This window comes from Haliotis asinina, chromosome 15 (assembly GCF_037392515.1).
Source record: "Haliotis asinina isolate JCU_RB_2024 chromosome 15, JCU_Hal_asi_v2, whole genome shotgun sequence".
In the NCBI taxonomy this organism is placed as follows: domain Eukaryota; kingdom Metazoa; phylum Mollusca; class Gastropoda; order Lepetellida; family Haliotidae; genus Haliotis; species Haliotis asinina.
Genome location: NC_090294.1, coordinates 42,783,493 through 42,809,659, shown reverse-complemented (window position 1 = coordinate 42,809,659; position 26,167 = coordinate 42,783,493). Strand labels below are relative to the sequence as shown.

The following is a 26,167-nucleotide window of genomic DNA, read 5'->3' as shown; positions in this document are numbered from 1 at the left end:
AGATCAAAGGCGCCGATAGTAATTTATCAGGCAATAATGTGCACTTTTTGCATTGCATCACAATGTGTTTGCAGTTGTGTCACTCAGCTAACATCACAGGTGGAAACATTACATTTATATTTTCGGTCACGACATATGTTTTCGGGTTTCGGTTTTAGGTCACGACACTGTGGTTTGTTTTCTGTTGTTTATTAGTGATATGCAGGCACATGTGTCTTTGTGTCTGGTTGTACCTGTCCAGAACTAGGATAAACAGTTTAACAAAGATACCCCACTCAGACCATTATTCTGTGCCTAGATGACCATCCCGATTATTATACCCTAAATTTCTTATGCCAGGCAAGGTGATATGAAGTACCATCATTTAATCTGTTGGTATGGTATAGCTGGGAATCAAACCACCAACCTTTGTTTTTCTGATAGGTGGTTTATCTGCTGGACTAACAGTGTCAAAACTGTTAAATGAATTATTCATTCATTCACTGATTTACAAGACATAATTCTCTTAATCCAGTGTTAAGTTTGCTGTTTTCTTTCTTCAGGCCAGAAGCATGGGAAACATCGTAGGGAGGGGGACGAAGAGGGAGAAACGTCCCTCACACGTTCCCCCAAACGATCATCTAAGAGGGGGTCAAAGTCGTCCAGGACGCCGAGCCGGGAGTCCACGCCCCCAAACATAGAAACATTAGACCGAGAACCAAGGGCAGGACCAAAGACGAAAGATATTGTGATTGAATCAAAGACTACTGCTGACACTGTGCCTAAATCGGCATCGCCTCCGAAAAAGTCGCCCACGAAAAAGTCCCCATCTAAGGGTGGCAAGAAGAAGGCGAAGATTGCAAATGAGGAAGTGATTGTAAAGTCGGAAGACAAAGGTGTTGAAAGTGGGCATGGCAACCCACAAACCCCGGTGAAGGATAATCGTCCTGAATTAGAGCCAGTGACACCAACGGCTGTGAATGACATGTCAATAACCAATCACCACCCCCAGGCAACCTCTACTCCTGCTGCGCCCAATGGCATTGTCAGCACAGGGGTCACCATCAACAGTCCACATCTAAGTAAGTACTGTGCCACTTTTGCTTCTGATACAAGTCATTTGTTTACAGTAATGGAAAAGAATCATAGGTTTACAAGTCAGTTTCATTGAAAGGTGGGAAATGTTCCCTTTTCCACTCCCAAACATGTCTGGCAGGTCAGGATTGCCTCAGCTCTGTTCCGAGTTCCTGTTGGATGTTGATTTTCATTCATTTATTTTGCATCGAGGGTTGTTACATGGTTTACTACTCATTTGTCTATCAGCAAGTGGGGTAGCCAAGTGGTTAAAGTGTTTGCTTGTCATGCAAAAGACCTGGGTTCGATTCCCAACATTGGGACAGTGTGTACCAAAGCCTAATCTAGGTACCCCAGCTGTAACGGCGTAAAACAGAACTCGCTCACTCCATCAGCACCAAACCCATACACAGTGAAATAATAAATGTCTATCTTTGGTCCCAAATTAAGCAACAGAATATTTGCAACACCACCTAAATCACTGTTTAACCAAATTCACTCATTTGCTTGAATCGCAGAATTACAATCTTTCATCAGGCCCCTTTTGGGTTTCCAGAAAATAGTAAATATATCTATGACTTTCATCGCTTTTAGGTTTTCCTTTGTATTAAATCGATGTGCTGAGACACTATTCACTAGTATGTTTTCAGTAGTATATTAAACTTAGCACTGTGTTCACGTTAAACACAGCACAGCACAGCACAGCTGTCCGTACATAGATTAAGCAAACCTCACAAACCACCAGCCTCCGCACCTAATGCTATTCTGTTTTAGTGTCATGTTTTTTGGTGAAAAAATGTGATTTATAACGTTTCATCACGACAGAAAGAGATTTCATCAGTATTAGCAATCCGATTGGAATTCACTAAATTAGAATCTAAATTTCCCTTGGTAATAATACACCCGGTTTGAAAGGATGACCAGGGTCATCCTAAACCCTCTTTAACACAACAGCCTAAAATGTCAGGGAGTAAGTTAAACAGCTGACCACACTCTGCTGACTGATCACAGTCTTCATTTTCAAGTTCCGATGGTGTCCCCTGTGCGAGCCATCCAAACTGACAACCCAATTTCACCTCTACATGCACGTCACATACTTTGATAAGTCCTAGTTATACAAAGTAAACACCATTCTGCGACCTCATTGTTTGTGGAGGACGACAAATATGCAAAAAGTCTTTCCCTGGGTGACGGAGGGTTACAGTGTTTCGCATATAGTTGGGGTGTCTGGAAACCGACGTACTACCAGCAATTCAGCCATAAACATTTATTATTATGACAAGACCCATCACCAGGAGATTGCATTTTGCATTAGGTTGATTAACTGCCACGGAGCCGATTTGTGCAAGAATGAAGACTGATCTGGAAAGTGATACAGGTTCGGGTGAGGATGATTTATTTTTGATAGTAGCACAGATTTGGTTTGTAATACCCTGTAACATATTGCTTGGGGATGCATTATTGAGAGGCTGATGTTTTGATGGTTGTGGAGCTTTAATTTGAGATTTGTTGATAGTGTTACTTGATGTTATCAGATTGTGAAAATTACAGTGTAGTCATGTCAATTATTGTTGCAGTTTTGTGTTATGTGATTTTGGCAGATTTAGGATTTTTTGATGGTTTTGTGCTGCTGGTATAATTGGTGATGATTAAGGAAGGAGGCTTTAAGAGACAGCGTGAAGAGAGGCTGTTAAAATGAACAACTTTATGATGTGTGTGATTTGTTGCGTATAATATATAAAAAATGAGGTTAGGTTCGAAATTGACCAATCTGTTTGTCAGATACTAGTTTAATTCAGGCAGAGTTGTTGACATGTTACTGTTATAAAAATGGCAGTAGGGATAGGATGAGCTGGATACCTGGGATGGGTGGGTTATGGGTTGGACCTGGGTACCCTTGTCAATCCCTGGACCCAGTATGATCATCTGACTAGATTATACATTGTAATATGTTATTCTTTCATGATTAAAAGATTGTATTTTCTTTGAAGATTCAGACATATTAAGAATCAATTCTTTTGAATAGGTATTGAAAAACATGAAATTTTAGCCTCCAAATTTATTGCCATTTCTTACGAATTTGATGTCAGGAATTCACGTAATTTGTATCCAGATCGGGTAGGTTAACAGGACGTAGGGTAACAAGTGGTGGGATACCCTGGTACAAAATTTGGACCTGCCCCATCCCTAGATGGCAGCATTGCAATTTACTGTTTTTCTTTTTTGTCATTGTGAAAACAAACTGGCTAACCTTGGATATTCAGATAAGTATTTTTGTGTTCATATTTCAGCCCGGAGTGAGATATTTAATGTCAGATTTTTCTTACCTTGAAAATTGTTTTTTATTTCTCTGGTTATTTTGATATACTTCAAAGTGGCCATTATTGTGAAAATGATGTTTCATGTGCTGGAAATACTTCTGAACAGTTACCATTATATTTGTAAATCTGCCGAGTCAGCAAATGTTTCGATGTGATGACCTTTGCAAAACCCGTCCACCAAATGTCACATGACAGTAAACACAAAGGCCAGAGCATGTGCTTCTCTGTTTAACTCGTTCACCTGCCCTAATTGTTGTTTACTGCAACTGTTGAAGAAAAAGATGGTATTTTGTTGTTTTTAGTGATATTCTGTATTCCTTAAACTTTCCTCTCATTCTCTCATCTTACCTCGATTTACCTCACCTCACCTCACCTCACCTCACCTTTTGGAACAAGTACAGTTGGCCCAAATTGAGATCACACTTTGCAAACCCATTCTGGTCATGGTTAGAACTGTTCCTTAGTAACCTGTGCATGTTGTAAAAGGGGATGACTGGATCAGATGGTGAGACTTGCTGATGTATCTGACACATGTATGTGATCATAACCCAATTGCTCAGACTGATGTCCATGCTATGATCATTAGATTGTTTATTAACAGACTGCTGTCATACCCAATATATTGCTGAGTATGACATAAAACAATCAACAAGCAAGTTTTTTATGTCCCAGTTGTATAGATCGGTGCTCATGCTGTTGATCATTGGATTTTCTGATCTGAACTTGATTATTTACAGCCCACTGCCATATAGGTGGAATATTGCTGAGTGCAGACAACAAACCAACCTAGCCCTACTGTAGAGATATTTCATGCAGTGTATTATAAATGAGTTTAATAATGTTTTGATGTTTTGACAGTCAGATTGTAGATTTGTCAAGCATCTTAAAGTTGCCAAGAATATCTAAAACATAAAACTGTTCTGTTCTGGCCTGAAAGTTGTGTCAGTCAATAACATGGACATGTTTCCACTGTATTTGTGTTGAACATGTCGTCTATCATGACTATTTTCCCACACCTGTTTGACATTTACGAACAATAGCATTGCAAGCTTTACCATTGATTGTAGAGATAAATCAAACTGCTAGCCATCCATGGTGGAACTGGTGCCTAGACATTGTTGGGAGCTAGTTGTGCGAGATTCACATTGTGTCAGAAAACACTTATGTAGTGCTGGCATTAAATATGCTGTGGAAAGTATGACCGCACTGTTAGACCAGGTATATTGCAATACTCTTTCAAACGAGATGTGTTTCAATAAGCTTTCCTATTTTCTGGTATAAAAAAAACATGAAATATATTTGTAATGATTTGTATCATCCATCCTACACAGAAATTCATTCACAAAACAATGCTTCTGAGTGAAATTGATTGACAGTATGGTGGAAAGGCAAAGTTTTTCTCACCTGAGTTGTCTCCCTTTATGACAACAAAATGGTGGCAATGATCATGTGGACTTTGATGTTGTAATATTTCATGTTGTATGTAGAAAATTGGTTCTGTATTTACAGTCAGTGTCATTCATTGTACAAAGTTTCACTTCCAAAATATTAGAATATGTTTGAAAAATAAAGTTGCTTCCTCCCTCATGTATAGGGTGATTTTGGTATATAGGAATTTTGTTGAATGATTCTTTATGGCAGATCTTCAGGCAGTGGTGTCAATCATCTGAGGTCTTGTGCCAGGGAAGTGTTGGTCATGTGTTTTATTGGCTGACCTCTGTCCAGCCCAGTTCTGGCCAAAGTCAATCATCATTAACACCCAAATTAGCACCTGGCAACTACCGACATCTGCACATTGTTGGCAGTAATGACCCCATATCTCACAGTAATTAGAGAGTAAATGTCCCTGGTCTGTCTAGTTATGAGAAGTTGTTCATGTAAGGGAGCTTGTTAGATTGTTTTGGAAGTATGGAGACAAATTTCAACCATTATCAAGGATGTTGCCTAAGTTGCAATGATTTCCTTAGCAGCTTGAACAAAATTTATGTTACTGATACACAGATTATTCATTGAAATCAAAAACAAATATTTTATTGTGACCTTAAAGGTCACATGCAACCAAAACATCAAACATTATTAAAACACAGTTATCTGACTTATTCATGATAAAATTAGTGAATCCTTTGAATTCCAATTTTGCAAGCTTTCTTTCATCGCATTCTTTTTTCAACTTTTTTGGTTTAATTGGCACTTTTGGTTATTTTTTCAGGTAAGCGCATACTGAAAAGTATCAGAGTCTGCAAAGTTGTGTTTTATGTTGCATGTGACCATTAAATTTGACCTTGATCTTGACCCAGATCCTGACCCTGTTTCTGGAATGGGTCATTTATCAATGTTTGTGGGTCAAATGTATTTTTACCGTAATTATGGTTGTAACCTATTTATGTACTACTGATTGGGCAGGAACAAAGATCAGGTGTCATTTGCCATGGAGTTCTGATTATGGTGAAGTTTTTCAACACTTATATTTTGCTGGTTCCAGACTTCAGAAGATGAAAAGAAGCTTAGATATTTATTCTATGGAAGAGACAGTCAGTGAGGCAGGCATAATGCTAGAGGGCAATGAGGGTGTTTTCTGACTTTAACAATGTCTGAAGAAGGTATTTTGTGATGTCTTTGAAAATATATATCGTTAGTGTTAATTTAAGAAGCCCACCTCCTAATATCTGGTTCATTCACTCAAGCAAAAAGAGTGAGTAAGTGGCTTTACAACATTTTAGCAATCTACGAACATTTAAGCAATATCATGGCAGAGCAGCCAGATGTGGGCTTCACACATTGTACCTATGTGGGGAATGGGATAGAGCATCTCTCCAAAGAGGAGGACGCAGGTGGTTCAGTCCCTTGTTGTCTGTCATGCCAGAAAAGATGTTACTTGATGTTGCCCTTCCCGGCACTTTGTGCAGTGCATGACAAAGTGTGGTTTTCTTGGAGTGAGTATAATGTGCCTGGGGAAGTGTAAGAAACCTCAGATTGGGGTGATGAGTTTGACTACTGGTTGGTTGACTCATCATGCCAAAGATCTGGATTTGATTGCTCACATGGGCACATTCTGTGGAGCTGATTTCTGGTGTGAAAATTGCTAAAAGCACCATAAAACACAACTCACACACTAACTCTATGGACAAACTCTGAGGCAATCATTAGTTCAGATTAACTAAAAACAGACACAAATTAACAAAAGTGGATGAGTACGTTTGTGAACATCCACATAAAACTTGTATTCTAGACATTGGTACCTAACTGATATAATCTTGAACAGGATATTCAACCTAGATCCACCTCTCCTGCAGCAACAAGTTAAAACTGTGAAGCCAAGTACGAGAAGTCATTGATCAAGAACGTTTATGTGCCTGAGCTGACATGGGTTCTTTCATTGAATGCATAAGTGTTTAGTCTGACAATGATCGCCATAAGTTAATGACTTGGCTCTTATGCTGTGAATGGCAGGAATATGGGTTTTATTGAATGAAGGAATTTGATACGTTGCATGAAAAAACAACTCATTACATTAACCAAAGCAGTACAACAATGCACATATCTGCCCCTGTTGGCTTGTTGTGGTGAGATATTGTTTGTTCAATGAATTAAAGATTTCTCACTGAGAGTGCGCCAGCTGGCTTGAAGCACATTAGACAGGGTAAGGAAAGGTATGTGCTAGTCAATTGGTCTCTTGATGTAATGGGTCACGATTTGTCAATCGGCTAGAAGGTGGCTTGCTTCTGGGGTACATCATCATGGTGTGTGTCAGTATCAGCGTTGTTCAGAAGACACCTACATTGTCTAATTAGACACCTTTGTCTAACTGGACACCTACATCGCTGGAATGGATACCTTCATTGTCTGAATGAATACCTGTATTGGCAAAAAATACAGGTTCTTTGAATGAATGAATGAATGTCTGCATCGGCTCATGAGACACCTAAACGGATATCTTCATTTTCTGAACTGAAAGGACACCCCCATTATCCCATGAAGTTGTACTGTTTGTTACAAGGGATTTTTCAACCTGGAATCACCATTGTCCTCTTAAATCTGTCTGTGCTTGTGGATACAAGTTTGGCTGAAGAAGACCCCTGAAACAAAGACACGCCTTACTTAGTCGAGGCTGTTGGAGTTCTTTGCGATTGTAAAGTGTCAGGGTTTTCCACCAGGACAGTTTGGAATCATCATGGAAAGTCAGTATATGTTTTTCTCCTCAATCTGATTACAGTCAGATCTTAGATCTTACTTCTGAATTTTGAAGGTCACTTCAGAACAAACTTTTGTGGGCTTTTTCCTATGCAGTTAAATATCACAGTACCACCATTAGCCAATCAGAATGCAGCTTTCTTGATCTCTGTGACAAATTTTAACTGATGACTTCCGTTGCATCCTATGCTTTGAAAGATATTGTTTCAACATTTGAAATCTGATCAAACCTAGATTCTGTAATGACTAAGAGATGGCAAAGTCTGCTGTCCCAAGTTACGCCTCTTTCCTTTTAAACGTGAGGAATTTTAGTTAATCCGTTCATGTCATGTATCTGTCAGGATGTATACTCTTGATCACCTGGAGGTGTTAGGATCCATGTGCATGACTTAGGGCCATGTTCCAACCTGTCTGGAAAACAAAGGTGTGAATGTAATCAGTGATGATGAAGGTAGCAGTAGACGATGTTGCAGCTGGGTTGTGTTGGTATGGGGATGTTGCAGGTGCTCTTGTGGAGAAGTGGTTTCAAAATATCATGATTGACTGACATTTTTTATGGAACACATTGTTGGTGGTAAAAATTTGTAGAACCTCCTTTAATGCTTGTGTGATCAATAATATGTGTTTGTTGTATGGAGATCCATGTGTAAAACAGTTTATGGATAAGGCTACCCCATCATTGAGATTTAGGATCAATGAGTGGACTGGTCAGTGTTAAGGTATGGGAATTATAATCATCGCTGGTCCTAAGATCGATTCAGCACAGACTTATGAAAGTTGTAAATCTGATATATTAACCTAGACAGACACTGAGAGAGGACAGTTTATTTCTCATATACTCTGTTCTCAGACTCTGTTCATAGTTGGCCCAACATTGGCAAACGTTGGGCCAATGTTAGATCAACTATGAATTCTCTTTGGGTTATGATCATGGCAGTTATAGAGCCCTGGTAGCTTTTTGGTGAGGGAACTTGCCCTACAGTGGCCATAAACAATACAGCACACAATAACTATGTTCAGGATTATGACAGTGACGCCAGTGGTTTCACAAGCATTTCCAGACATCTTCTCAAGGATGGGGATCTGTGTTCACACTTGGTGCAGTACTGTATTGACCTGTATACAAGTACCTCCCACAGACTACTTCACCTGGGTGTAGTGTCCAGCTGAATAGCCAGCACTAGTCCACCTGTGTCAGGCTATTGATCAAGTGTATTGATGGACTATAGTCTGGTAGATCTATTGTTGGTCCTGGCAGTGATTAATGATTGTGAAGCGTCTATTGACCATCACTGGGACACATGCAGAACATGGAGGTGGAAAGCAGCTTTTGTTTGTACACACTTGGATCACCTCTCGTACAATGATTCATTGGGCATTGTGATGCAATATTTGTTCATGGGATCTGTGATGTTTGGATCACACCTGTCCGTGAATATGATAAGGGCTGGTAAATGTTGACAGAGGGTATTGTCAAGAGATAGATTCTTAATTTTTGGTCCCACCCAAATGTTGAATATTTGTTTTTTGTTGTATGCTGCTGTCACCAATATTCAAGCTCTGTGACTGCGGTCTGTAAATAATTGAGCCTGGAGCAGATAATCCGGTGATCAACATCATGAGCATCGATCTGTGCATCTGGGTTGTGATGACCTGTGCCATCAGTAAGCAAGCCTGACCGCCAAATCCCATTAGTTGCTTCTTGCATCACTCAGCAATGACAGAATCATCAAATGTATCAGGAAGTTTAGTATGGGTATCTATCCTTAAAGGCACAATGTCACACATTTTCAACAATATTTTGGCCTATAGTATATATTTTTGGGCATGTGCTTTCACTTCCTACTGATACAATAAGAGCCTTATTATCCTTTACAACTTGCCTGAAATTGATAATTCAAACTTATATTGTGAACAGCTTCCATCAGAGAACACTTGCCACATATGGAATGTAAAAGCAGTTGTTTCATATATCGAAATGTCTCGCAAGCAGGGTTGTCAGTATTTGCCAGACTAGTTTCAATCACAGGTGGTAGGTAAGATATTTATGAAGAGTGCTCCAAGGGACGTAACTCTGACTTGCTTGAAATAATGTTCAGTTGAGATAATGCAAGAGTTGATTTAATGCAAAGATGTATTAGTTCATTTGAACTTTTTTAGTTAATATTGTGATCTAAATACCTCTTTTTTTAAAATATATATTATGGTGCATCCCTGGGGGCTGATAGTATTATTGAGAGAAATGCATTATTTATCATTAGAGTGTGCTGTGATGTAGTTCCTTTAATGCATCGATACCAGACCCTTGATCTCTTTCACCTAAACAGTCAGTGTGTACATCGTCAAGTGAAGAAGTAGCGGTGAGAGGAACACCTTCGCATTGCAGAATGGAAACACTGACATACTCCTTCCGAAGTCATTAGCAGGAACTACCAATTAGCACACTCTTGTTCAAGTACCATCTTGAAATTTTGGCATCAAAAGCCTCAGAGTGTGACACGTGGTTGTCGAGTTTACGACCAATCAGTGAATTCTTCACTTCACCTTCACCCTCTCTCAAGTCTTTTCACATTTATTTCGGCATTCGATTCTTAGGGGTAATTTTCTCTACCAGACCTGGCACGACAAGCTATTACTGGGACTTTAACGACAATGTAACTAACCCTCCAATCACCTGGCTCGTACATTTCATGGTGTTAGTCGGAACAATTAGGGTACCCACAAACACTCGACTTTTGGTTTATGTAGACGATCTTCATTTCTTAATGCCACTCTGCTTAAGTACAGAAGAGGAGTTTAAAGTACTTAATTGGCCAGGTTTGGGTAACTCTTTAAGATTTTTCTTGTTTACTGTAATGGTTTGAAGTCTGAGAGAACACACTCAGTCAACTCCAGGTTTAGATCAGTTAACAAAACTATTTTAAATATTTAGTTGGCAGAAAGACAGTTGTATTCAGAAGCTTATCTTTAAGTGACCACCAAGATTGAGATTTTGTTGGGATCTGTCCATGAGATGTGTTAAAGTTATTGACAGAAGTTCTCAAGGGATATTACTAGCTGTGGAAAAATTGGTTCATACTTTTGAAAATGCACTGGAACTGGTTGCATAGGAGTGTTTCCGTCATTAAAAGTCACTTCATTTGAGTGAGCCGTTTCCCAGTATCACCATCTTCTTAACTAATCAGAAGCTGGCATGTTTGCTGATGAAGCTTAATTCACTCTCTAACGCATTGGGTCAGATTCAGTGCTAGAAGAAACTTTAAATGACCATGGTGAAATAGATGAATTTTGTAAATTCTAATAAGCTTGGTAAACACAAATTTTTACAACTTGCCACTTATCTCTCATGAGCTTTATTTAAATCAGTGGTTCGCTTGCAACCAGTTTGATGTCAGATTGCCACTAGTTTTCTTGCAGATTGTCACGAGTTTTCTTCCAGGTTGCCACTAGTTTGATGTCATATTGCCACTAGTGTGATATCAGATTATCATTAGTTTGTTATCATCCAAAACATCACAAATCCTCTGCCTTCCTGTCTTTCCACCTGCCCATCCCAAACTCATTGCCCATCCTTCATCTACCTTTTTCTTATCCTTCTCCCAATCATCACTATCTCCACCAGCCCATCCCAAACTCATTGCCCATCCTTCATCCACATTTCACTCATCCTTTTCCCAATCATCACCTCTCTCCACCAGCCCATCCCAAACTCACTGCCCATCCTTCATCCACATTTCACTCATCCTTCACCCAATTATCACCTATCTCCACCAGCCCATCCCAAACTCATTGCCCATCCTTCATCCACATTTCACTCATCCTTCACCCAATCATCACTATCTCCACCAGCCCTTCCCAAACTCATTGCCCATCCTTTATCCACATTTCACTCATCCTTCACCCAATCATCACCTATCTCCACCAGCCCATCCCAAACTCATTGCCCATCCCTTATCCACATTTCACTCATCCTTCTCCCAATCATCACCTCTCTCCACCAGCCCATCCCAAACTCACTGCCCATCCTTCATCGACATTTCACTCATCCTTCTCCCAATCATCACCTATCTCCACCAGCCCATGCTGTATGGTCGCATGAAAAGCTTCAATAAAGTCATTTGTCTTGTCTACAGCACTGTGAGACTATTGTTACTCTTGGGAAAGTAAACAAGTCACAGGAGTAGTGTTCAGTCAGTTTGTTAAATCCTGAGATTACCCCAGCTGTAAGTCTTACTTGTCTGAGCCTTAAGCACAGCACAAAGTCTGCTATCAGTTTCAGTGGAGACCACGAAAAAATTGCCAATTTTCTCCACAAGCGGTCCACGTGTCATGTTGCAGGTTGAGTCCAGTATTGATTCCAGGATGAAGACTTCAGTTCTGATTCTGTTTACCGAGTTCAAATTACCTTTTCTGGCAATCAATTTATCAATAGAAGGTTCTGGCCAAGATACTTGTGTTGCGGATGTAGTTTTCAACACCAGAATGACATGTTCTGGTGCCAGACTGGCGTTACGTGTTCTGGGTCACCAAGGTGCTTGGAATCAGTTAAATTGAACTGAGGAGAATGACAGTTCCTTTTTGATTGCTCTTCTGTTTCATTGATCACTTTGATTTATGGGAAGCCCAATACCAGAAAGACTATTTTCGTGAATACTGACCATCTTTCAAATAAGAAAGGCCGAATGCAACCAATGAAACAGATCACAGTGGGTACGATATTGTGTTTGCAATGGCCAAAAATCACTTAGCTAAAACATAGTGGAATAGCTGTTGTGATAGAGTTACCAAATTTCCTGTTCAGTGGGATTTATTCCTAGAGGTGTCATTGATGCTTTCCTTCTCAAGATTCTGGAATGTGATATATGTTTTCCTCTACTTGTGTCTTTGGCTAAAGTCAGTGTCAGTTGCCATACATATGTTTTTATCAAAATGTGCAGATTGTAGTTGAAGGCAGTCTTTTTGTACTGTCAGAACATTGTCTTATAGAATGCATATTTAGGGCTGATTGAGGTAAGGGATTGGCCGAAAGACAGGGTAAATGGTTTATTGGCACAGACAAATTGTCGAGTCATTACACAGCCATTTTGTCCAGGACCTGATACTTATCTAATGCAGGGTGGAAGAAAGGAACAGTGGCGTCCCAAACTAGCATAGCCATTTGCAAGTCAGATTTATGATGGCTGTGTCGAAATACACAGGAAAGGAATATTCAAAGATGGTAGACTGAAGGCAAGGAAATGGACTTGTGTTCTTGGCCATGACCTAATTTCACCAGGGACATAATACATTATAATTTCGTTTCAGAAGATCTCTTTCACACCAATGTAGGGTCATGGTCAGAATAAGCTAGAGTGAAAAATCTTAAAACATGAAGATCACTGGCACAAAGCAATCTAGTGCTACAACTATTGTAAGTTTATGTTAAAGTAGGCTTACAGCTTTATGTACATTTACCCTGTTTGTGTGTGCTGTTGCCTTTAGTAATATTCAAGCAACAGCATACCAGGGACACCAGATATGGGCTTCACAAAGTGTACCCATGTGGGGAATCAAACCCAGGCCTTTGCCTTGGGCATCTTTGAGCATCAGGCTACCCCACTACCCTTTACATAAAGACTAAGATAGGGTGACACTTTATTGCCTTGCCATCAGGAATTCTTTTTGCAGCAAAGCATTATGTAACTTTTCAGATTTACAGAATCATGGATACAGAATATGCATATTTAAGGTTTTAGATACTGCCAATGTTTATTCAATTGAAAAAAAGTATGAATATGGCTGAAAAAAGGTAGCATTTAACTTTGAGGCCTCTGAAACAGAGTAATTTGGCTTTAAAAAGTGCGATGGGTCATCTAAAATTGTGGAGGCTAATTGATAACTTTTCTGTTTTGTATTTTGTTTTAACATGCACTTCATTTGGAGCCTAATTAGTATCCCATAAGAGCACAGATTGAATGCAGCTTTTATGACATATTAAATTATTGCAGTGTCAGTGGAATAAAAAGAAAATATTTGTCAGTGTGCGCATTTGTCACTCACTCTCACTCACTCACTCACTCACTCACTCACTCACACTTTAGGGGCGATGGGATAACGTAATGGTTAAAGCGTCCACTCATTATGCCAAAGACCTGGGTTTGATTTCCCAGATGGGCTCAATGTGTGAAGTCCATTTCTGATGTCCCCCACTGTGATATTGCTGGAATATTGCTAAAAAGGACGTAAAACAATGCTCACTCACTCGAGCTTACTCACACTCACCCACTCACCTAGGTATTGTACAGGGATTAAAGATGTAACTCTTGGAAAAGTATGCTTTGAGATATATAAGTAAACTTTGGTACCAGTGAACTCCTATACTCAAGGGACATTTGCAGAGCTGACTTGGATATTTTCCAAAACAGAAATTGACTGAATTGCACTCAACTGGAGAATTTCCCACAGCAAATGAATTTAAATCTGGGGAATAGGTTTCAAAGTTTGCTGAGTGCTAAATGCACTGTTTGAAAAAATATTTGAAAAAAACATTTAATGTCCCAAACGCCTATGGAACTGTTGCAATCCCCATAGGTTTTCTACATAAATGGACATGATAATACCTAATGCCATTTCACATGCAGAACATGTTATCGTTTCAAGTTTATGTAACTTTCACACGTGCTCTTGTTTGCAAATTGTTCAAAGGGAAAAAGTGAACTCGGCTCATGTGACCATACCTTACATTAATGCTATCAAATATGCCCTGTGTCAATACTTATAAGACACTCTTGAGACTGTCCCAAGAGAAAACATGTTCTTGATAAATGGGACTTTGGCGCCATTGCAACCTGTTCTGGAAATGCTGTTGGGTATTGCTTTCTGTGTTGGTGAGATTGCCATGGTGTTTTAGACAATTTGATTCTGCTGTTGCAAAGTCAGTGTATCAGTTCTTCTTATCCGTCTGCTCCAAGTGATACATGAAGTGGACTTGATTAGCTGCCGTCTGCTTCCTTGCATGGCCATGTTGACTTAGCATTGAAGATGCTCAATATATCAAGTCAAGTTTTGTGAATAATGGCTGATTTTGTCGATGGCCTAATCATTCTGTAGCATGTTGATAATGTAGAGAAAGGATTAGATACTCAATCATTTGCTATGGAAGGAAAATGATCTTTTGTGGGAAGTTTGGATTTTGCACTGTTTAACCAGCACTGTTATGGTCAATTAATCATTAGATTATTATATCATTTTGCCTTTTCATTGATTTGTTCTAATTTCTGCTGTGTAATCATTTTGATGTGACATATTATTGTTGCATCATCTGTGCAGGTTTCATGTTTTATTGTGCACAGTTGAGTAACTGTAACATGCAGTCAAAACTGAACTTGAAATAGAACTGGTGATAGTTGTTCTGATGGGTAAGCTCCCTGTGTCACATGCCAAAAATTTAACATGGGTTTAAAATTATGTAAAAATTTTATATATCCTTTATTAGGTGGGTAGGAAGACTTGAAATATGGTTGAAACGAACTTGCTACCATTCTCACTCATGTTTTCACTCACATTAGTCACCATTCCAGTTTGTTCACTCACTCACTCACTCACTCACTCACTCAGGATATCTACTAGGGTTTTTGCTGTTCTCACTTTATAAAAGACTTTGCCATGCAGACAAAAGAATGAATACCTTGTCCTTGAGACAATCCCTCGATCATCAATTAGATGGGAATGGGTGATCTTCACAAGTGATGAAAGCTTGGAGACATGTTTTACAAGAAAAGATGATTTCCTCTGCTGTTAGAGCCAAGGAGCTTTGAGAGCTTGTATGCCATAACTCACTGACTTACCCAACAGAGCTCCAACCTGAGTAATGAATTGCATCACCATCGATCCCAGCTGTCATGGCTGCTTCCATGCACCTGACCTCAAATGACCTTGTCAGGCCAAGGTCAAAAGGAGTTGGCATGAAAGAAATCAAGTGTATTATTTGAAAGTCAACTGAAAGTGTTTTGATGCTGGTGTAAAAAAAACCTGATTAATTCGATAGATTTTTTTTGACCCTTTGTTCAGTGGTTCTGGAATTGAAATTGGAATGACCTTGACCTGTTGAAATGTTCCTGTTTGGTTGACGGAAATATAATGAAGTTGATCTTGTCTTTTGTGAAAAATGATTGCGCCCCAGAGACGACTGGATGTGAAAAAGGATATGATAGAATTAGGTTTGATGTTTGCTCAAGTGTACAGTGTGGTAGGAAATTGATTTGGCAAGGAGTGGTATATATAGTTTTGTGAAAAGTACCGATTTGATTAAAGGTTATACGCTTTGTTTGACTTGAAAGGGGGTTAAAACTTGCGAAGGAATTAATGAATAGAATTATATTTTTCGAATGTATAGAATTAGATTGAAGTGTGCATAGCTTTTGATCAAGGCATCTGTCTATGAGTGATTGGGTACAGTGCTGCTGTGCAAATCCATGTTTTGTTGACATGGTATTATACTCCGCTAATCTAAGGGCTAACTTTACAAAGCTCTCTTGGTATTCAGATTATTGTTACTCTCATAACCTTAACATAGATTAAAGATAAACAGGCCTTCAGCAACCCCTACTTGCCATTAAAGGCTACTCTGCTTGTTGGAAGAGGTGACTGACGGGATCGGATGGTCAGGCTTGCTGAAGTGGTTGACACATGTCATCAGTTCCAAATTGGGCAGATGGATGCTCATGATGTTGATCACTGGATTGTCAATCTGGTCCAGACTTGATTATTTACAGACCACTGCCATATAGCTGGAATATTGCTGAGTGCGGTGTAAAACTAAACTGACTTATTCATTAACTTGTTTAATATATGTCATCATGTCCCAGTTATGTTAATGATGTCAGTCACTGGATTGTCTGATCTGGACTTGATTATTTAATTTATGTAATATGGATGAAACATTGTGAGTATCATTAAAACAATAAGGAAACTACAGTGGAAGCTGTCAAAACCAGCATCTGTCCAATCTGGCAAGTTGTCAACACTGGAGTAAAATCTCTGTCCTGTCCCTGGCTTGTACATTTTTTATCAACATCTGTACAATCCAGCACATTGTCTAAACCAGATTATATGTTCAGACCCAATGAGTGCCGGTTTAGACAGCTTCCACTGTATATTATGGGAAGATGGAACTGTATGCCATATTAGGTATATTCCTGCAAGATAGATAGATCTTGAAGCTGTGTGAAACTCACAACGTTTCATTATTTTCATCTTCTGAAACCTTGGAAATTAACAATAAAAAATATGTTGAACCATAACACTTGGAACTGGGTGTCTTGCATACATGGAATGTCTAGAGTGTTTTGAAAACTTCGACCACATGTGCCAGTGCATTCACTCTGATGTGTGGAAAGTTCTGAATTATATCTGATAAATCCTCTCCTTGGTTTCAGCCAGGCATTTAAAATATTTACAACTTTCTTGGCAATATTTTGAGTGGGCAAAATGGAAACGAATCCATCCTCTGATAAAAGTTGATACAGCACAATTTCCTACACTACTGCCCTGGTGCCACAGTCTGTGATTATGAGGATGTGTCAGACATGCTGGTGTTCTTATGGGATGTTTTTATCTAATTGTACTGATTCTGACAAACAAACGTAAAGATAAATATTGTTTGTTTATTGTTTCACACCACACTTAGTAATGTATTGGCCGTGACGACAGTCTGTGAATAGTTGAGTCTGAACAATAGCATGGGCATCGATCTATGTTACTGACCTATGAGGATGTTCATAGTTAGCAAACGTACTCACTCTCCTGTTTCTAGCCATCTTACACCAGTCTTGAGTTGATGAAGTGATGGGTATGCACAGATAATAAAGCAGAACTTCTGAGGTGCTAAAAAATTTAAACTGGGTTGAGGATGACACCGGCTCAGTAGTTAAAGTATTTTCTTGTCTTGTATTTTGTCAGGGTTTGATTCCATATTGGTGCAACAGTATGTTACAGTGTTACTGTCAGCCTCTAGCCTGTTGTTCAAGGTGTCTTCCTGGATGAATTGGGGACGTATTACTGGGTAGATAGGTTTCATTGTAAAGCAACAGCAAGGATTGCTGTGCATAATATCAGTCACGGGACTGACTGCTCCAGAGTTGCTTATGGCTGCAGTAACAAACAATCCAATGGATTTGCTCAACAGAAAGCTATTGTTTGGATTTGGATCCTGGCTTTCCTGAAATAAGTTCCTGGATTTGTCAACTCTATTTCCATGGTTTCACAGTTTGGTTTTCATCTAAGAGCAAATTACTTTATGCTTTCCTCCTACATCAAGCTGACACTCACTCATTCACTCACTTACTCACTCATCACTCATCCACATGTCTCACTCACCTGTCTCACTGACACCGTCTCACACACTGACTGACTGACTGACTCATCTACATGTCTCAATCGCTCGCTCACTCATCCCTGTGTCTCACTCACCTGTCCCACTGACACTATCTCAATCACCTGCTCACTCATCCCCGTGTCTCACTCACCTGTTTCACTGACACCGTCTCAATCACTTGCTCATTCATCCCCATGTCTCACTCACCTGTCTCACTGACACTGTCTCAATCAATCACTCACTCATCTCACTCAAAGTCTCATTCATTCACTCACTGTCTCACTCAAAGTCTCATTCATTCACTCACTGTCTCACTCAAAGTCTCATTCATTCACTCACTGTCTCACTCACCTCTCATTCACTCAACCACTCACTCACACACCCTTACCCTGCTGCAGTACTTAAAGTTTGATCTTCCTGGAACAGGCTTGTTTGCATCTTTAATCAAAAGGAATAGTGCATACATCTTTGTAAACTAGTCCAAATCACAAGATGTTCAGGGTATGATCATCTCCCCTGTATAATTTATTGTTCCCAGATGGGTGGGGGGGACTAGAGACTGTGTATTCAGCAGTGTCTGTCTGTCTTTAAGTATGTACGTACATACGTCCTGTTTCTTGTTGGCGCGATATCTCATGAACTGTTGTACCCAGTGTCTTCAAATTTGGTGACAGCCTACATTGGGGGATTATGTGGATACTAGTCTATTTGGGTGACCTTAATCTTATTTTCAATATGACCACAACACTTTGTGCACTTTTGAAACTTATTCCATAAAACATTGCAACCACAGATTTGTCAACAACCTACTCGGACGTATTTTGAGGTATATTTTTTAAAGTGATGGAGACATTTTCTGAGTCTGCAGCTGCTTTCAAAATGTTTTTAAACGCTGGTCAGGAAAACATGCAAGTTTATTGTGACTTCCATAGGCATCTCTCAACAGTGAGATTGCTTTTAGGGCAATTGCTCCAAGTTAAGTAGGAACCTGAATTTTCAAATGTCTTTCTCTAAATTTCAATTTTTATAGAATTCTTGAACGTTTGCCAAAATTGCTTACTACGATGGTCGTGGAATATATTTGTCTGTGTGGGAGTTGTTGAGTGTTATATATGTGTAACATGTCTATTAAAGTTTTCAGATCGACTCCTTAGGGAGTTTCAGTCTCAAAAGGATTATTTGAAAAGATGAGCAAATAATTTGCTGGGATGATGAGTCCTTTGATGGGAGATGACCCTAGTGGAAATTGTTAATGAACTGGTACATATTTGCCTTGATATCTTAGCGTAATCAGCTCAAAATGTGTTGATGATGACTTGATTTAGCATGTTTGTAGAAAAGTTTCGATCGTGAACTAATAATTGCTCTGTGGAAGAAGGATGACTTTGTTCCTGATGGTTGCGGTGGTTGATGGATGCAACACAGCACTGCATTGGAAACAAGTTATTGCCAGACGTTCTTTTAATGTGTCTGTGGAACGGTCGGCAGGAATGAACTCTGGCATTTGGAGAACATTGCACTGGCCATGCAATGTCAGCTTGACTGTCCAGACGGTTCAATGCTGCCATGTTTTCATTATGCAAGGGAAATAACTTTGACCTTGCTTTGAGGTCTCGTAAATTGTTAAAGATTTGGCATGGAACAGACCAGCCGGTTGATGTGTTTGAAGTATGGGGAAAGATATCAATAATGCCATTATTTGGAACTATATTTTGACTTCACAAAAGTAGCATGCTCCAACAGACCAGCATTGATTTTGTAGATACACAGATTTATCTGGGTTATTTTGGAGGGGTCTGAGATGCCATACAGCAGAGTAACAGAATTTTATTGTATTTTGGGGCAAAGAGGCCTGGAGTACAGTTAAATAACATTTTCAGAGCACTATAATCTTATAATGATACTACAGTGAGACCTCGGATACCCAGACCCCAAATGTCAGGAAACCTTGTCTACCGGTCAATTTTCATAAAAAACAATCTCTCTCTATAAAAGTGACTGTTTATAACGGATATTTGGTTTCCATTTCTGGGTGGTATGTTTTACATACCAACCAGTTAAATCAACACAAAATTGACTCACGTATGCGCACAAAGCTTTGATCTACCTGTGACTGTGTGAAGTGAAGTGTGAGAGTCCCACATGTTGTGCCACGAAACATGGTCTGCAGTTAGCACCCAATCAGCAAGGTATTGGTAATGATTAGTAGGCCCAGCTCACGCTGAGTTAACCATTGTTTTCTAACTGTTAACTTGTTTCTTCAGTCAAAGCAATGAAAGTACAGTGTGTTGATAGTTAAGTCAGTTAGTCATGGTGCTGGCAAAACTTCATACCTTAAACTCATTGAACAAGGGTGGTCAAAAATGGATAATTAGAAAATGAAAACAGTAGAAACTGAATACAAAACTCACCGAGATGGGTGCTCCGCCCAGTGACGCCATGTTTTGATGTGTGAGTTTCAGGACGCGACCCACAAATCACGGAACGGAGCCGAGAAATCTCCGAAGATGGTCGAGCGTGTTTCAAGTATTACCGACATCGCTTCCGATAGGGGAGTTGTGTTTATGTTATTACTGGTAAACTACCGATATCGCTGGAATTGTTTCGTGAGTGGGCAGCGTTTGTTTACATTTGAGATGCAATTCCTTCAAATTTGCCATAATTCCTTCAATTACTTTGGGGGGCCTGTAATCTCAGGTATGGCTGTCACGTTTCAGGTCTCACCATCATATTTCAAAGAAGAATTATGAAGGCGAGGCTGCTAGTGCAGAGAAAGATGCAGAGATGGGTCTGAATTATACTTGGCTTTGAAACCAACTGTAGGAACGAAAAGATCTAAGTAAAGAATAACTGTTGTTTGTGTGCTAATGCCAGTGATCTCTTCAGTTAAACCCCTTTGTCATTGGCAAATCAAGCCCACCATGTTGCTCACTACAGATTCAACACTAAAGCATGGATGACATCTGACCTGTTCAGACCTGTGAAGGTCTGGGGTAGAATAGGCCTTCAGCAACCCATGCTTGCCATAAACAGCCACAATGCTTGTCATAAGAGGTGACTAACGGGATCGGATGGTCAGGCTCGCTGACTTGATTGATACATGTCATTGGTTCCCAATTGCATAGATCAATGCTCTAGCTGTTGATCACTGGATTGTCTGGTCCAGACTCAGTTATTTACAGACTGCCGCCCTGTAGCTGTATGAGTGAGTGCGGCGTAAAAAACTTAAGTCACTCACTCACTCAACCTGACCTGTTCAGCTATTGGCTGATCTACTTTGATAGATAGATGAGGTCCTGTGGTAGGCGTGTCATACTGCTTTTAGACAATGCCGCTACATGCACAATAGTGGCGTGATGATCACAATCATTTTGGATTTTCATTGAGGTGTATGGAAATAAATAGTCCAGATATCCAGATATTCAGTTGTAAGGATGATTTACACAAAAAATGTGTCCGGATATCCAAGGTCTTAAAGTATATGTGCTATAATACCTATTGCTATTTGTGAAAGTGGTCAAATGTTACACATGTATTTTGGATCACACCTTCCCAGCAAAGCACAGACTTGTCTGAGGTACTCTGGGTTTTTGATTGTAATGGTCCTAGCTGTAAACTGTTGAAAGTAACTTTGAAATATAACAGCCATGCTTCATAGTTTGTGTTATTTTATTTATTGTGTAGTATATCAATACTACTTGTTTTAATTTTGTTTGCTGAAACTATGCTTCAAGATGTACTCACACCTCAGAAAAACATTTTCAGATCTTTTTGTTTTTCCACGCTTTCAAGCATCCTCCCGTCATCAGGACTTGATGATGAGAGGCTGTGCAGCAGTCCTGGAACACTGCTATAAGCAATAACGATGTTGTTAGCCTTATGTTAGCCTTCCCACTTCTACAGGTCTGTCGAAGACTCTCTAGTCATCTTTGTTTGAGTATTTATGGCTCTGTTTTTGTCGCAGGCCCTGAGTCCACTGACCATTCCGCAAGTGAGGATGAAGATGAGGAGAACACACCAACAGACCAGCAGGTCAGACCCTTACACATCACACACGTCACACACACGTCACAAGGCATGCACCTCACTGCTGGTACATCTGCTTCTTCTGCTTCAGAGACCCAAGTCAACTTATGTGTAAAAATTTGGATGAAAAATTGCTAGTTTGGTTTCAGTTTCCCAAGTATGGATATGCAAATATTCTTCTTCTGAAACTTTCATTTGGGAACAGGGACAAATTGTCTAAATGTTTTAAAAAGTAGCATTAAGTATGATCTATTTCTCTGTCTCATGAGCGTCCAAAGTTATCTCATTATCTGATTGCATTGAAATACTTTATTTCATTATCTAGTTGCATTGAAAGCCATGTTACAACACAAAGTAGTCTGAGAAAGAGTGTTTTCATGGAAGCTGAGCAAATGGTAGCAGCAGATGTACTAGTTGGTACACTGTCAACGTTGTGTATTGTGGATAGTTGAATATTGTTGAACACATGCCAAATTTTTATCTCCCGAGATGCGCTTTTCTTTGCTTTTTACCTTTTACCCACTTTTGATCTCTTCTTTGCTTCTGGTGTAACTGCCCTGCAACAGGTGTTACTGTGACCTGCAAGCATGACCTTGACCATATAGATCTTGACCTTGACCTCAGTCTTAAAAGCATTTTTGACACCGACTGATCTTTTCTATTGGACAGTGGTCATGGTTTCATGTTATGTATATAGTGCATTTTAGTAATCACAGAAATAAACATGAGGGTGATGTTGAATGTATCAACAGTAATTTAGTTGTGACAATTAAAATTGTTATAATTATGAATTAATTATGCATTTTGACTGTGCCCAACAATGGAGGAAAGTTCATTTGGTCAAAACAAGCTTGAGGTAATTTTCAATATGTGATCATGTATTTGAATAAGTCTTAAGGATGTAGTATTTATTGACAACGGTCAAGTAATAAACCTTTTACCAACATACCAAGCATTATATCAGAAATACCACTGCAGAATTCATGTCAGGGATTATGCAAATGAAGCATCTAGATCCAGTCACATGAGAGGTCAGAGGTCAGAATTAGGACTGATTCCCTAGCGAGTCACTTTCCGAATGCATCCATTTGGTAGTGTAATTGATGAGTCATGTTTTGAAATTTGATGTATCCATTTCGAAGTCATGGCTATTTATTGAGGACCATAAATTTTGCTAATGTTCATAGACGAACAATTGGATTAATTTGGAATTTGTTCGGTCGCATCCATCAGGATTAATTTCCCAGCTGGACCATCAATCAGATCGAAAGAGCTTCCTTCTTGAAAATACTGAAACTATTTTTGCTGTCAGCAGGTTATTAGAAAGATGATATTGATTCTAATCCTGGAACTGATATTTCCCATTCATTGAAAGGCATAGGCTGATTTTGAAAACTGAAATGAGTTGATGTTTCATGGGTGGGGGCTAATTTTAAGGAGAAGGGGGGCTTGTAAGGATGTAGTCAGTCTGATGTGATTCAGGGAATTGGGTTTTATTTTAATCGTGAGAACTACTCATCAGTTTCATCCTCTCAGCATCATGTGCAGACACAGGGATACAGATGTTGCAGATTGGTTAGATTTAGGGATGGATTATTTAGATCATATAACTATTTTTGTGTTGGGCAGTTATCTGACTTTCCTCCGAGATAACTATTATTTATGCACATGTTCAATGTGTTCAGATGGTTAGACTGGTAGATCTGCTTGGTGTTGAAGGAATCCCAGTTACTCATGATAGTTGCAAGTGTTTTGTGATGATCTGATCAGATGTCGGTGTTTATGTGTTCTAGATGCTATTCCCAGTTATGCTACAAAAACATGTAGCCTAAATGATTCGCAAAGTATATTTACAATTCTGTAAGATTTATGTATCCAGATGTACTGCTTAATAAATTCATGCAGTAATATTTCTTGCATCACATGCAAAGCAAATTTCCGTGGAAATTACTGTCAAGTACGTTTTACTAGGCAAATAGAGGTTAAAATTATTATCATGGCACCAACATCTCAGTTTCAAAATGGCCTCCATTTGCCATCCATCTTTGAGTTTTTGTCTGATTAACTCTGATGATGAAATGTGCAGTGTACATTCCTGCCAATTTCTGCTGAAGCTATTATGCACAAGGATGCCTTGAAAAAGCTGTCAAAATTTATTTTAAAAAAGAAAAAGGCTTATTCATACTGTGGGAAAAAATGGATGAAAAAAATATAATTCATTTGTTAAGGCCTGATGACTTATATTATGACTGACTGTTAACAAACTTGTTTGCCTCAAGGCTCACCAGATGTGAAGACTAATATAAAAGAAATTTCTACAGATTGGATTAAGTAAATAGTATTCAGTAATCAGTCATTCCAACATTAAATGTAAATTTGAAAGTGGCGAGCAGGTCATCAATGCATAAAAAAGTGCCATTTTATAATTGTCTGGCATGGAAAAAAATGATTGTTTATAAATATAGTAATAGATTAATGAGTTTTGAACCTGAAGGCGAGCCAACAGCTTGAGTCTTGAGACTGGTCGTTGGTATCTGATGGGAACTGTGCCAGTAGTTGATCTGTGTTGTTTTTTTTTTACCAAAAATATTTACGAACATATGGATGAGTGCTACTTTAACTAATATCCCATTTTTAAGCGCAGTTGATGTTGCAGATACATTTATTTGTAGCCAAGTTGAACTGTTTTGGTTTCTCTGTGATGACGACAGTTTAATGTTGTTGTATTGTTGCAGTTTGATATGTTTGAAGAATTGGAAGTATGGTTTATTATCTTCATGATCAGGGAGAGAATAACTGGTTTGTGAATGTTGAGGATTGTGAAGGGTCATAGTTTTGGAATTATTTTAACAGAATTTGAATGTTTTGAACTTGGACACTTTGAACTTTTCTGGTGGAAATTGTTCTAGCACTTTGGAAATATATTAGTTTTAGGGTGATCGATGCTGGTGATGTTGATCACTGGATTTCTCAACCCTATCATTTACAGAGCAAAGTCGTGTTGCTGAAATATATAGTGTGGAATTGAGCACAAACAAACAGTGTTGGGGTTATGATCTTATATGGATAGAAAAATGAGGAAAGAAGTAATTTTCCTTGTTTAATTTTCCTCTAGGAAAGTCTTGTACAGGTTTGGAATAATTTGAAATCTTGGAATGACAGGGTTAATAATTTATTGTTTATTTCATGTTTGTTTGGAGGAAAAAGACAGGGAAGGAGAAGGATATTGTGATCCTTTTGAAATATGGGTTTTGGAATCTTTGATAGACAACTGAGGCTTGTTCATGTGATGAACAGGCTTTTTACTTTCTTGAAAGTAGTTTGTTGTTAAACTTTAACACCCCCACTCAGTAATATTCCAGCTATATGGTGGCTGTCTGTAAATATTTGAGACTGGGCCAAACAATCCAGTGATCAACAGCATGAGCATCAATCTGCACAATTCAGATATGATGACATGAGTTAACTATGTCAGTGAATCTGACCACCTGATTTAGTCACCTTTTCCAACACATTTAGAAAATATTTTAATGTCAACTTCTGCAATATGTAATTACTCCTTCATCCGGAGTTTGTTCTTGGTCAGGGACTATATATGGATGTGACATGGGGAGTTTGGTTGAGAGACTGTAGAGGATTAAAATCTTTTTATTATTAGTCATGTATTATCTTGATGTTTATGTTCAAGTAAACAACCAACATCTTTACATGCATTACAAGCATCTTTGAAGACAAGGTTCACTAGGTAGAAGCAAGTGGTGACATGAAATGTCACCAGTAAGAATGATTGCTGTGTCACCAACAGGATCCCATTGCTGGGAAGGTGATGAGTGCGTCATGTGTTGTACATAGTTGGAGTACAGGACATATGCAGACTCCTTAACATCCGTAGGACCCGTCCATAGCATGTTTATTTCTGTGATTCCTTGACGAGATATTTTGTGATACGTTGGTGAGTCCTATGTAACCTGTTGTAAAAGATTTGAGATATTTTAAAATATGTTTATATGTATCTAGCAAGCAAATGAAAATATTTTGTTGGTATTTTCATAACTGTTGTAAAGTAAAATTTTGGGCAAACATGGATGTTTATTTATTGACGGTTGACATAGATTTCCTTACTTGTCAATGCACTTTTTTGTGAGTAGTTTCTGAAAGATGTAGTGAATCGTGAAGTGAAGTGTTAAATATTTAGTAAGTGGTAATGACTTTTCTCCAAGGG

The 26,167-nt window shown here is 38.9% G+C and overlaps 1 protein-coding gene across 5 annotated transcripts in view; it reads left to right on the top strand.

The window, feature by feature from the left end:
* The window catches only part of LOC137265274 (dematin-like), a 124,062-nt gene that overhangs the window by 82,755 nt on the left and 15,140 nt on the right, over positions 1 to 26,167 (top strand). For all 5 annotated transcript variants that reach the window (XM_067800633.1, XM_067800632.1, XM_067800630.1 and 2 more), the window contains exons 2-3: positions 543 to 1,061; positions 21,884 to 21,951. In XM_067800633.1, coding sequence (XP_067656734.1) covers positions 543 to 1,061; positions 21,884 to 21,951 — 587 coding nt within the window. The remainder of the gene's footprint in view (positions 1 to 542; positions 1,062 to 21,883; positions 21,952 to 26,167) is intronic.